Source organism: Aphelocoma coerulescens, chromosome 7 (genome assembly GCF_041296385.1).
Source record: "Aphelocoma coerulescens isolate FSJ_1873_10779 chromosome 7, UR_Acoe_1.0, whole genome shotgun sequence".
NCBI lineage: Eukaryota > Metazoa > Chordata > Aves > Passeriformes > Corvidae > Aphelocoma > Aphelocoma coerulescens.
The window spans coordinates 2,365,641-2,378,561 of NC_091021.1; the positions used below are offsets into that span (position 1 = coordinate 2,365,641).

The following is a 12,921-nucleotide window of genomic DNA, read 5'->3' on the forward strand; positions in this document are numbered from 1 at the left end:
CTGCTCCCTCTTGTGGGGTTCAGGCCAGTTCAAACAAGCTTGGAGTTCATTCTTGGTCTGTTTAGATGGAGTAATGAATTCTCCTCTGATACAGTGGGTGAGGTACTGACTTTAAGACTTGCTTCTCTGTGTGCCTCTACAAATCAGAGCATTCTTTCATATCAAGGGGACTAAATCTGTAAAAGCATTTAATTAGCTTTTAAAATTTAATTTAGTTTTTTACAAGAACTCATCCTGTTGTGCTGTAAATATATAGGAGGGTTTACTTTTCTGTCAAAGCAGAGATGAGCCAGTACCACAGCTGTAGCAGCCTTGGCAAGTCCTGCTGTACTGGCAGCAGTAAAATCTCTTACACCTCCTCTCCTGTAGTCAGCACTTCTGACTTGCACTCCTTGGGCTGCTGCCCTTGTTGAGAGAGTGGCTCCTGAAAATTAAACCCCAAAAAAGAGCTCTGCCTCCCATGTGCTCTCCTGTATCCCCAGTAAATGCAAATGCTGTAGCTGGGGGAAAGATTTTTTTTTTTTCCCTTATAATTTCTCAATTGCTCTGCTGGCATAAAATCTCCACATGAAATCTATCTAATGTGCTGTGCCTGAAGATGTAAAAAATACTGCTCATGTTTGTTTTCTTCCAGAGAGACAGATAAGCTCTGGACATATAATCTCTGTTCTCTGGACAAGAAACTGAAGTGCTGTGGATTTCTTCACTGCTCCTAATTGATGGCAAAGACCTGTGCAACTTCACTGACCAGTTCTTGGCCTGAAACTCCCTCAGGAATTTCCCACTGAAGCTTAAAAGACAAATTGTCCTGACCTCTTGCAAAATGGGAAGGGCCTACATCAGTGTGACACTGAAACAAGAGCAGTTCACATGATCTAATTTCTAATATTACACCATTTCACAATAATGGTAGGATTTGTCTCAGCACTGGAAGCTCTGCAGTTTCCATCACTTAACTCATGTTGAACTGTTTCTGTCCAGGAACTGGAATATGGGTATTAAATCTCAGTTTTGGGGAGTATTCAGTGGACTACCCGAAATTTTTGATCTTCATTCTATTTGGCTTTAAAAGAATAAATCAATCTTAAATGTGCCTGCATGTAAAGTCTGTGCTTCTGTGGAGACCCAATGCTGTTGTTGGACAAATAATTAATTCCCTGTATATGTATTTATTCTTTCTGTGATGCAGCCAAAGGTGGGATTTTGGCTGAGATTAAACCAGGAAGCAGGTGCACTTGATGTGAGACAAAAAAAACCCCAAACAAAACAGAACTTAGTGTCCTATTTATGCCTTTGCTTAAAGCTTTACATCATTTCTTGTCACAGACTGGGTAATCCCTAGAACAGCATCAGTAACCTTTACTTCAAAATTTGTGATTTTCTTGTCTTTTGACTGGTAGTGCGAGCATTATTTTAAGCAGTTGCTGGGGGTGTGTATCTACATTTTAATGTGCTCTAAGTGCAGAGCTGTGTTCAGGATTTGCCAGCTTTTATTCAGACAGAAATTTGCAGTTCAGTGGGGACCAGAGTGTGATCCCCACAGATTACATTGCTTGTAGCAATCCCTGAATTTCACTTCTTATTTATACTTCAAGTATTTTTTACCAGTCAGGAACAAAACCTCTGTTTATGTCCATGCATCAAAAAGATGTTGGCATCCACCCAGCCCCAGAGCCCTCCCCAGCCTGTGTTTATGCTGTAAAGAAACTAGATTAAAACTTGCACTTCATTGCAGGTTCCAAATGGGGTCATTGTGCTTTACTTTATGGTCCAGACAAACATGTTGGCTCTTCAGTAACGTGTACCAGTGGCTGAATTAATTTTGCGTGCGTGCTTCCTTATTAAGGGTATTTCTGCTGTGTGCTGGTGCCTGAGGATGAGTTCCCAGTGGGAAACACTGGTTGGGGGTTTGCTTCCAAATAGAAGTCAAGCACCAAAGGTCTGAAATACAGCTCAGCTCTTTTATTTGTGAACTCTGAGTGACTTTAATTGCAGAGGCAGTTCTGCAGTCAAACAGAAACACAGTATTTAAACAGCACTCTACTTGGGTGTTCTGAGGTTCGGTTTTATTTAAATTTTAAATGAGAACAACAGTTGCTGCAAAACGCTGCTGTCGTCACTGCAAAAGAGAAACTTCTCTCTTTTCATAAAGAAGTTGGGTAAAACAAGTAGAAGAAACCACTGGCTGCAGCTTCATGCAAATAACTATTTCAGGAGACAACACTGGGAAGCTTTTTATGCTTTCCTTGTGAAATTCCAGCCCATATTTGCTAATGCTGCCCACGGGTTTTGTTTATTTTTATCCTTCTAGGAATCATTTCTGATTAATTTATTTGTGTGAGTGATCCAGCTGTTATCAAAGTCAATTTGCCTCCCCCAAAACTATTTGCATGAGTTAACAGTCTTGATGTAAAATACATGACTGCAGGATTATCCAGGGTCTAGAAAACATATGGATTTGTTCTCGGAGGTAACAGCTGTAGAGGAGGATCCAAATTCTTCCCTGGTGGGAGCAACCACTTACTGACCAGAGAGCTATTTAGGGAGAAAATGCCAATTGAAGAAGTGACGTAAATGTGGTCAGTTGATACTAACTGAGGAGCTGCCAGCCAACATCCTATCCTGGAGTTGCTCTTTCATCCCTGTTTTGCTTTTTCGGAGTGGAAACAGGACGAGTGATTGATTGCTAAATAGCAGTGGAAGTGGTGCACTCTATATATAGAGTGGTGCTGGAGAATGGAGCTGTAATGCTTATAAAAAAAAAACCCCAAAACCAAATCAAAACAAAACCCCACCAGCAAAAACATTTTCTGAGATAATAAATGCCTCTAAACCACTGCCAAGATGGAACTGATAACAAGATACCTCAGTTTTAAGAGGTGCTTTAAGATCAATTCTTTGTGGCAGGATTTGCTTCGGTAATCCATGCAAGCTCCTGGTGGAGCTCCGCTTTTGTTTAGACTAAATTTTGTTTATTGTTATATTTTTAGCAGCAGCTCCTTGGGACTCCATGGCAATATAATTTACGAGGTAGGATGCAGCTCCCTAATTGTCTTTTGCATTGTAGAGCTGTACAGGCTGTTCGCTGCAGAATAAACATTCTCCTCCTTTGTGGGGGGGAAAAGGTCTGTGTCAACAAGACTTTCCAGCCTCTGCTCACATGCCTAAGTTATATCTCCAAGATGGCTTTCCTGGCAAACACATCAGCAAATGTTTCTCCACAGCGGACAGTGCTCGTGTATAAATTCCTTCATTAGATGTGGGTCTCATTCCCTCCTCCCCTCCCCAGTCTTTGGCTCAAAATGTTAAGCAAGAGGACCAAGAATGCTGATCCCTTAAACACAGATAACTCACAGCAGCACACTCAGCATGTCAGAGCAGAGCGTCTGCCTGTTCCTACTCCTGGTGCTTGGGAATTGAGGAAAACAGAAAACCAAAGCTCTAGCATTCTGAGAAACCCTAAAAACAAAATTGGAAGTCACTCTTGGAATGCCCTTGCAAGAAAAGCTTTCCATGAAAAAAATTCATCATTTCATTTCCCACCAAACTTCAGTCTTGTAGGATTGCAGGGTGTGGATGAGCTTGACCCAGGAAAATAGCTTCAGGCTGCAGTCAGGGTGGTCATGGGGAACACCAGCACAGTTCCTGTGGTCAGCTGTCCTCTGTAGGTATCCTTATTATCTTCCTTGTACGGGAAAATTGCACACTTCTCAAAGGGAACGGTCAGGTTTTTTGCTAAGATGTTTGATAATGAGATTGTTTGGTGTTTGCAGAGGATCTTAAGGTAAAGATGTGATCCCTGTACATTTAGGATGCCATCCTAGTTCATTCTCTCTAGTAAATACAGTCAAATATTTGAGTTGAAGCCCTAATGATGTTTAGCTGTAAGTCTGACTTTTTGGACTTGATTTTTACTCTGCATTTAATTGATTTGTCTTTTTTTATTTTTTTTTTTTGCATGTTGAGTTGGAGACCTCAGTGACTTAACTATGGCACTCCCAGAACTTGCAAATGCTGGTGGTGTTTTCCCACCTAATGTCCCTGATGTGGGGGTAGGATGAAGTGCAGAACCTCTGCCCTTTTGTGTGGTACTTTTTGGAATTACTGTTGGGTTTCCAATTCACAGAATTTACAGTCGTGGTAGAAATGGTTAATTCCAACTCTTTAATCTCATTAGGTTGGAAGTAGAGGCTGGGAGATGGCAAAGCTGTGGATACACCAGCAGAGAAGCACTTTTCTACAAGTGAAAGGCTCTTGCTGGATCATTTTTGTGGGTTTTTTACACAGATATCTGTACACTCAGGTGCTGTGAGATGATCCAAACCAGAACTCTTTTTCTAATTTGGTTGGATTTCTTTTTTTTTTTTTTTTTTCATTATTAAGCAAAAGCTTAAGACTAGGTCAGGAATTTTTATTATGGGAAGCACTCTTGAATCTGTCTCTTCTAAAACAGGAAGATCACGTAACTTTTCATACACCCATATTTCAGCTTTCATATACCCATATTTCAAATTTCTGAAGCTCAAGTGGTCAGGCTTTAATATATTCAATACCAAATGTTGATGGCATCTCTGTTTTGAAGCTGAATGACAAATACGCCACAGGGTCCCCAAGAGCCTCCCAGCTTCCCTCTTGGAGCATGACTCAGTCTGACTTGTGCCTGATCCAGCAGTTTCCTTCCTCCTCCTCCCTGCGCTGCCGTGCAGCCTGGACAGAAGATAATCTGTTGATGCTGGCAGGGGATTTTGGTGCTGAAAACCGGACATTGTTTTCCTAAGGAGCGCTTGGCTGCGTGCGCTGGAGTTCAGTGCCTTGGTGACGGGCTACAAGGAGGTTTTGTTCCCGTGGCCAGCTGAGCTCCAGGCGTGCCAGGGTGCCCCAGCAGGCAGGGGTGATGAAGTGATGAGGCGCAGATGTCACTTTTCCTGTCTGTCTGACTTCGGGTGGCTGTCACTCCAGAGGTGTTCATTGGCTTTCTTCAGCATTCGAAGAACAACACTATGAACCTTATTTTAAAAACCCCCCAAAACCAGAGTAACCAAATACTTCTTCTAATACAAAGTATTTTTTAGCTTTTTTCCCCACAAAATTAAACTTGCTTTCTCTGTTCCCACTGTTTGGAAAGCCAGGAGTAAATATGATATGGATGGACACTACTGAAATTCTAAGAATCATAGAATCATTTAGGTTGGGAAAGATCAACTCCAACCAATAATCCAACACTGGCAAGTCCACCAAAAGTGACACCTCTTGAAGAGAATGCGGGAAATGCCCAACAGAATTTCATTTTTATAAATATAAACGATACAGTCTGAGTTATGTATGTTGGTGATGGGTAGTGTTGAGAAGTGGCTGCTATATTCCTGAAGAATTAGAACTGAGGTGTGCCCAGCTGGAGCCAGAGTGCTCCATGGTGCAGGTTTTTTCAGTTTTTAAACCTGTCTCTAAAGGTTTTGACTACTTTTTTTTCCTGCTTCCATGCCTCTTAACCTACTGTAGTGGTTTGGTTCAAAACACCCATTACTTACCTGCGCCGAGCAGGGCCCGGCCTGGCCCCCGCTGGGCCGCACCACGGGCCCCCAAGTTACCTGTCCAAAAACTAAGCAAGAGAGTTTTCCCAGGCTTTGTTCATCCTTAAATGTGGATCACAGAGGTGTGTCAAGCTTCTTAAGTGGCTCTAAAAAGTTGCCAATATTCAAACTAGCCGGCTGATTGGTTCTGTTGGGTCATAGAGGAAGCTGTAAGCACCTCTTTGCAAAGAATCACTTCCGTGGCTGATGGAGCCTTCTTTAACTAAAAACCCAAACTATGCTAAACCATGACACCTACCTACAACATGACTTAAAGATAAAAGAAAAAGCAATTGAATATGAGCTGTGCTGGGGGCCAGGCTTCCTTGGAATTTGAGTTTATCAGTGATAATAACATACCTGGAGGATGACTGGGTGATCTTTCCCTCTTCCTTTTAACGCAGCTCCTTGGTTGTTATGGGTAAACTGCAGTTGTGGAAAGCTGATTTTTAGGATTTGGGCCAGCATTTGTGGAGGATTGCATTGTTCTGAGTGCAGGCATGCATTTTGTATGTGTGTGTTTTTGCAAAGGAAAGGTGTGTTCCCCATGGGGAGATACAGAGTCTGTCTCACTGGAATCAGAGCTGCTGTCCTAAGTGCAGTAAACTTCCTTTTTTTTCTTTTTTTTTTTTTCTTAGACGTACCCAACTCACAGTTATCCCACCAGGTTTCTGGAAGTGTCAACTGACTCTTTTTTCCCCCCCTTCTCAATCTCCCATTGCCTGTTTTTCGTAGGCTCAGTTTAGCACTGTAGTACGTGCAATGCATATTTCCACTGGTAACATCCTTCCTGCCTAGCTATGTCCTGGAATTAATGTCATTCTTCCACAGCATCCTATTTCAGATGGAAAATGCATGGACACAAGAACTGTGAATAAATAAATAAATATCAATAAATATTTCAACTGTGAATAAATAAATAAATATCAATTTTAGCAGAGCTTTATATGCCTGTGCTATCTGTCTGAACAGGAGAGAGCTGTGACGAGATAGGCACTGCAGTTTTGAGGGGATGTGTCAGCACCTGATTAGAATTCCGAGCCTCCCTTTTTATAAAATCAATTATAAAATGCTGAGGTGTGTGTTCAGAGCCCTGTCAGCTCTGTTCAGTATTACTGAAAAATGGAAGTTTGCTAGCATTGAAAAGACCTCTTGATCCTTCAGTTCCGACCCAGCAGGTCTGTAGTACAGTTGTTTGTTTGAATTTATCCCGGGGGTATGTATGAAGTGTTTCCTCAAGTAAACCAAATAAAACCAAACATCTTGGCTTGGAAAGTAAATAGGAAAAGGTGGGGGGGGGAGGGGGGTAATTTATGCCTTGTGTAGGAAATACTTATATATTCAGTGTATTTTCCAAGTGACAGTGCAAAACCTGTAGAGATTTGCCAGCAAATGTAAGGAGAGGTTAATTCTCGTTAAGCAAGAACCAGAACAAATTGTCTGTTTCAAGCTAAGCTGGAGATATTTGTCACGCTGAGTTGTTCTGATGCTTTGGATTTACACAGTTAACATCACTCCCCTTCCCTTCTCTGTTAAAATTTCTATGTATAAGGCAATATGTATCATTTCCTGAAGAATTAACTCCAGTGCCTGGTCCTGGCTGCCTTGGGGTGAGCTGCCGTAGTCCAGAAGTGCCTTCTTCACAGCTGAGCACCAAACACTGCAGGAATCCCCAAATCATGCTGTTACCTGCACCAAAACGAAATGCTGAGCAGCCTCTGGGAATTAGGGCATAACTCCTCTTGGACTTGGGGCTGTTCACAAAAGACAGACCTGCTCAGGATGGCAGGGTGGAATGGAGAGGTTTCCAGCACCTGGAAAGCAGCTCCAGGCAGCCAGGGCAGGCCAGAGCCTTCCTTTGGGTCCTGCAGATCTCTGATGGTCTTTGCTCTTGCTGACAGAGGATAAGGAAGCGCAGCAGACTGAGAACTTTATCAGCCTTAAATGAGGCTTAGGGCTGAAGGTTACACCACCTGGAAAAGGAGAGCATTTGCTGATGGTGTTACATTGGCCTGGTTCCTGATTTCGGTATAAGCTGTGCTGGAGGATGAAGTGAGTGTGTGTTAAATGTAGATTTAAATTACAGATGCTTCACAGGAGCATACAGTATTTTATTAGTTTCTTTTTACACACGCTGGTGTGGATTTGAGACAGTTCAAATTTATTTTGTTAAAGCAAAATTGGGTCCTTTACCTGGTAAAGAAGTTAAAAAGAGCTTGTAGGCTCAACTGGTGGCTTTGGAGTTTAATGTAAGATGTGACCTTGGAGATCTTATTGCAGCCTTTCAGTACTTAAAGGAATTGTTATAGGAACGATTGAGACTTTTGACAAGGTGTATGGGAGTGACAGGACAAGGGGGAATGTTTTCCCACTGGCAGAGGGTAGGGTTAGATGGGATATTAAGAAGAAACTCCTCCATGTGAGGGTGGGGAGGCCCTGGCACCGGTTGCAGAGAAGCTGCAGCTGCCCCATCCCTGGAAGCGTTCCAGGTCAGGTTGGACGGGGCTTGGAGCAACCTGCTCTAGTGGAAGGTGTCCCTGCCCATGGCAGGGGGGTAGAATGGGATGAACTTTAAGGTCCTTTCCAAGCAAAACCATTCTGTAGTTCTATGATTTACAGAAAACCGGTCTGCTTTACAATTGTAAAGCTTCACCTGACTTCAGCAGGGTTTCTCCCAGGGGCAGGGTGCAAGTTAGACGTCCCTAATCCCTCTTATTTAAAGGAAGCATGACTGGCCTTCCCAGGGACAGTGGGACATGGCTTGGGTCCAGGGACTGCCAGTGAATCCAGCTGAAGTATTGCCCCCAAATGTAAAACAGTGCCAGTGCTTCCAAATTAGCTAAAATACTGTCAGCAGCATGGCAGCGTGTGCTCTGCCAGCCTGAGAAACCAGATTCCTTGTCCTGGGCAGGCAGCTCACGGAAAAACTGAGCTCAGACTCTGGGTGGAGGCTTCGCTGAGCTCCCTGACTGCGAAGGAGGGCGCAGGCTGAGTTGCTAAGGAGCAACCTGTTTGGCTTGCCGTGGAAAATCCCGTGCCAGGAGGAGATGACTCCCCGTGTGCTCTGTTGTTGCGGCTGCAGAATGGCCGTGGGTAAAATGAGCTCTTTAAGCTTCACAGCTCTCCCGGCCCTGGCGGCTTCCCCCCTGGCCTTTGCGAGGGGATAGGTGTGTGAGCTTGGGGCGAAGACAAGGGGAATCGAGAGATGCTTTGGGTGAAATCAGCTGGAATCAACAGATGGCATTAATCTCCACGGAGCCAGGATATCAGCTCTGACCGTGCCTTCAGTTGTTCTGGGGGAATCGTCCCAGTGAGTGCCACTTAAAAGCACTTGTGCCTTCTAATCCTTCTGTGCCTTCGGCTCATCCAGCTCATCACCAAGAACCTTTTGAAATGCAGGGTGTCCTTATTTTTTGGCCAGCCGCTATTCCCGATTGCTCTTCTGCAGTACTGTCAGACTTCGATTACGTGTTTTGGTTTTTTTTTTTTTTTTTCCCATTACTCCTTAGAGTGTAATGCCATTTCTGAAAGAATAAAACCAACACCAGCCCATCCAGCACGGATGGCTCTTTTTTAAGCTCGGCTCTACACAACGCAATCCACAGCACCGATATAATTGCAGCAATTAACAGCAGTGGGGCGGTTTGTTTCTGCCATGCAAAGGCCGCCTGGCGTGAACACGAATATGTATTTATAAGCAGGGTGTTATCTGGTGGATGTGCAGCCCGGAGGGAGGGCGGGGGTGGCGTGCGCCGAGTTGTTGGGATGTTCTGGGGCTGTTTATCTTCCTCGGGGACAAAAAGGAGGCGAGGAGGCCCTTTCCGTGATGGATGCCGTGCGCGTTTCGGGGCGATGCCGGGCGGCAGGTGTGTGTTCTCACACAGCGCTCCCTCCGCGCTGCCCCGGCCGCCGAGCGCAGCGCCCGCTCCCCGCCCGCGCCCCGCTCCCGCTCCGCCCCCGGGCCGTGCCGGGCGCGTCCGGGCGGGCCCCGCCGGCGACAGTCGGCGGCAGCGGGAGCCATGGACGCGGCTGCCGAGTGCCTCAGCCCGGCTGCCCAGCAGCAGGTAAGGCCGGGGGGCCGCGGGGGGCTCGGGCAGCGCGGCCGGGACAGCCCCGCGCTCCACGTGGTAGCCGGGAGCGGCCGGCGTCGTGTGAGCCCGGCCCGGGGGCTTGTCCCGGGCTCGCTTTGCACAATCACTGACCGAAACGAAACGTGAGCTGCTTGCTGCTCCGGGAGCCGTCGTGCCAGCGGAACCTGTTAAATGATTGCTAAATAAAGTGTCACGGCAGCCCCGTGGGACCACCAGCTGGCCACGGGCGGGTCAGGCATCCCTCGACACGAGCTGTCACTCGGGCTCACTGCAGTCCCTGCACGGAGGGACAGGAGCTGTCAGACCAGCCTGTGCTGGGCTCTCGGGCCAGCGGCGCTGGTACGGGGGTATTAGAATGGAATCCCTATGTTTACTTGTAGGCTAAGGTTCACCAGCCTGCTGCTTCTGAATAGTAATTTGCATTTAAGAGAAAGGTGAGGAGTGAAGCAGGATGTGGACTGACCGAGCCCTGTATGATTCAGGGGTTCATCACCATATGAGTAAGTGGTGCAAAGTGTGTTTGTATTTATAACTCGTGTGCAAAAAAATGCCAGATAAATATGCTGGTTTGACCTCTTCAGCATAGAAGTCATTATAGTCGCTCTTGTTTCGATGCTAAATAGTCACCACTCACCTGGTGAGCTCCTGGAACTCCTGGGTTAGGTCACATGTTGCTCAAATGGAGACTGGAAAAACATTGCCATGGGTTAGCACTGGTTCTGCCCGGTAGCTGTGTTGGTCAGCTGTGTTACAGGAATATTGCAAATCAGGTGTTGCATGTCTAAAGAGACTTTAAATTATGTAGGAGTGCAACAAACTTTATCAGATTTTTAACTGATGAAGCGTGACTTGGCTAAACAGAATGAACAGTCCTATAACGTTTGAGGAAGAGGATACGGAGTACCGGAATGGGACAGCATCCATCATGAAAAATTATGTTGACCCCAAAAATGACCAGCTGGCTTTGTCTGAAGCATGTTGGCAAGAGGTTTAAATCAGCCTGAGAATAGTTATTGCAGCAATGCACAGTAGTGGTTGCTTACAGGGAGCAGGTGTAATTTAGTCAGGCAGACTTGTGTTTTAAGGTTTCTCTGGCAGTGGGATCAGAGAGCTTTTCCGGGTATGGTTGGTGCTGGCAAGCTCACACTTCAATCCTCCACAAAAAATACAACGCTGATTTTGATTACTAGTCTCAGAAGCAGGTAATTTCGAGTGCACTGGAATTGAGGGGTGCTTTGTATAGCTGGAAAACTCTTACACATGTAACTATGTGGCAAGTCAACATAGTCATTTTTCACCGCTCAAAAAAGCAGCATAACTTCCTGTCTTTGTTGGCTGTGTCTTGGGGCTGCCAGGCGAACAATGAAGCCCTTGCCATTTCAGGAGGGAAAGGCTCTGAGAATGCACACCTTCAGGATGTGTGTGTGTCGTTGGCCTCTACCTCAGCAACTCACCTAAATAATTCTCTCATCGCTGCGATAATGACAGCGCAGCTTCCCTGGCGCGGCGCGCGGGGCCGGGAAGCCGCGGCTTCCGTCACCATTGTGCTTTATCCCCTGGCCACGGGCACAGCCAGACCCTGTGCCCACCAGTGGTGTTTAGAAAGAGGCTGTATAGGGACCACTCCACAGCAGCTGCAAGTCCCATACTCCCACTTCTCCCCACTGCTGCAGGCAGCAGAAGACTCTTCTCACCCTTTCCCAGCTGATACCCAATACCTGGTTTGGGTTTTTTTTCAGATGTAGTTGTGCTCCAGTTACAACCTGCTTCGTTTTTCCCTCTTCAGAGCTAAATATACTGAACTCCTTAAGCCAGGGTAAAGATTTGCTGCTGCACAGGGCTGGGTTTTTATTTTCAAGCCGAGTGCCCCTTAAGCAGGAGTGTCAAGTGCTGAGCAAGTAGCCCAGCAAAAGCAACGAGCACTTTGCAGTTCAGCAGTGTATTTGTATCAGGGCTTGGTGACTGTAAACCATTCTGAGCAACTGCAATAAAAAGACAAGAATTCAGTGTGTAGATTTGTAGTATTTGAGTGAGTCCCATAAATTAAGGTGATGATTTTTCAGCTGGTGCCCAGTTCCGTGTTCATCTCAGCGGTGTGGTTGCCACCTCCTCTCGATGAGGATTAGGGTTTTTTGGTGTGACCTGCTCAGTAGGGCTGAAGCTGCCAGTTCTTCTTGTCAGATGAGCAGTATTTCATAAAAGGGAAGTTGCAAAAGCTTTGTAATGAGTGCAGTTAGGCTTCATATTTTTATTCTTCTGTTTTTGACAGTGATCTGTCACTTTTGATTGAGGCCTGTGTTGCTTGCTGAGTCACTAGTGAATTTTAGATGATTTTAAGATGACTTCCTTCAGTCTTAGTGATTCCTAATTTCTTTTTTTTTAATCTTTAATCCCTTGAATAGTTAGTTGAGCCTTAGGCAGCCTAAAGAATAGCTTTCAGTAAGCTGAATTTCAGAAGTGTGTGAATTTTTGGGTGGTTTTCTAATGTTCAGCAGCATCTCCTGCAGGCTGCAGTGTCTGCTACTGTCCTTAGAGGTGACTCAACTCTGGGCTCTGCCCAGTGCTTGGGCTGGATGAAGACCAAAGTCAGCCAGGCAAAGCCTGTTTTGGTTCAGTCAGCACAGAGAGAGAAATGTAAAGTAAGCGTTGCTGCTTGCAGCCTGTGCAAGAAATCAAGGTATTTATAGCACAGGACAGAGTCCAAGAGGCTCAGAGAGTGTGGTTTGACAAACTCCCATGAGTTCAGTCATGCCTGTGCTTCTGAGGAAGAGGCCCACAATAAATCTGACGCTCCTCCGTGTTAGTCTGAAAGTCTGGTCTGTGTTTTTATTCTTTTTTAAGGTTTGCAGCTTGAGCAGGTGGGGTGGCAGTGGGGCTGTTCTGGGCATCCCTGCCCTGTGCCGTGCTGGGGGACACCTCCTGTACCTGAGCTGGGCTTTGGCACAGGAAAAGCTGTGTGCAACAGGCCCTGTTTGGCTCCCACACTCACTGCAGGATTTGTTGGGTGTTAGGGTTGCTACCAGGCTTTGGTTTGACTTTGATAACATCGTACACAGTGAGGGGTGGACTCCTCCCTGCCCTGATGGATTTACTTCCGCTGAGCTCACGGGTGACGCCAGGTTTGTCACCAATGCCACCTACAGAGTATTAAAAAAAAATTCATTCTGAATGAAGTCATTCCATCCAGCAAAGCATGCTAGAAATGGGATTATGAAGGCTACAGGTTGACCATTTAATGGCTGGCCTGACTGCAGCATGAT

The 12,921-nt window shown here is 45.7% G+C and overlaps 1 protein-coding gene across 10 annotated transcripts in view; it reads left to right on the plus strand.

Annotated features, from left to right (window-relative positions):
* Positions 1-12,921, plus strand: part of LRRFIP1 (LRR binding FLII interacting protein 1) — a 102,793-nt gene that overhangs the window by 28,813 nt on the left and 61,059 nt on the right. For 4 of the 10 annotated variants that reach the window (XM_069021741.1, XM_069021740.1, XM_069021731.1 and 1 more), the window contains exon 1: positions 9,552-9,634. The exons of the other annotated variants lie outside the window; for them this stretch is intronic. In XM_069021741.1, the coding sequence (XP_068877842.1) occupies positions 9,590-9,634 (45 nt within the window). In that variant the 5' untranslated portion in view covers positions 9,552-9,589. Of the gene's footprint in view, positions 1-9,551; positions 9,635-12,921 lie in introns of those variants that run through there. 10 annotated transcript variants of the gene reach the window in all.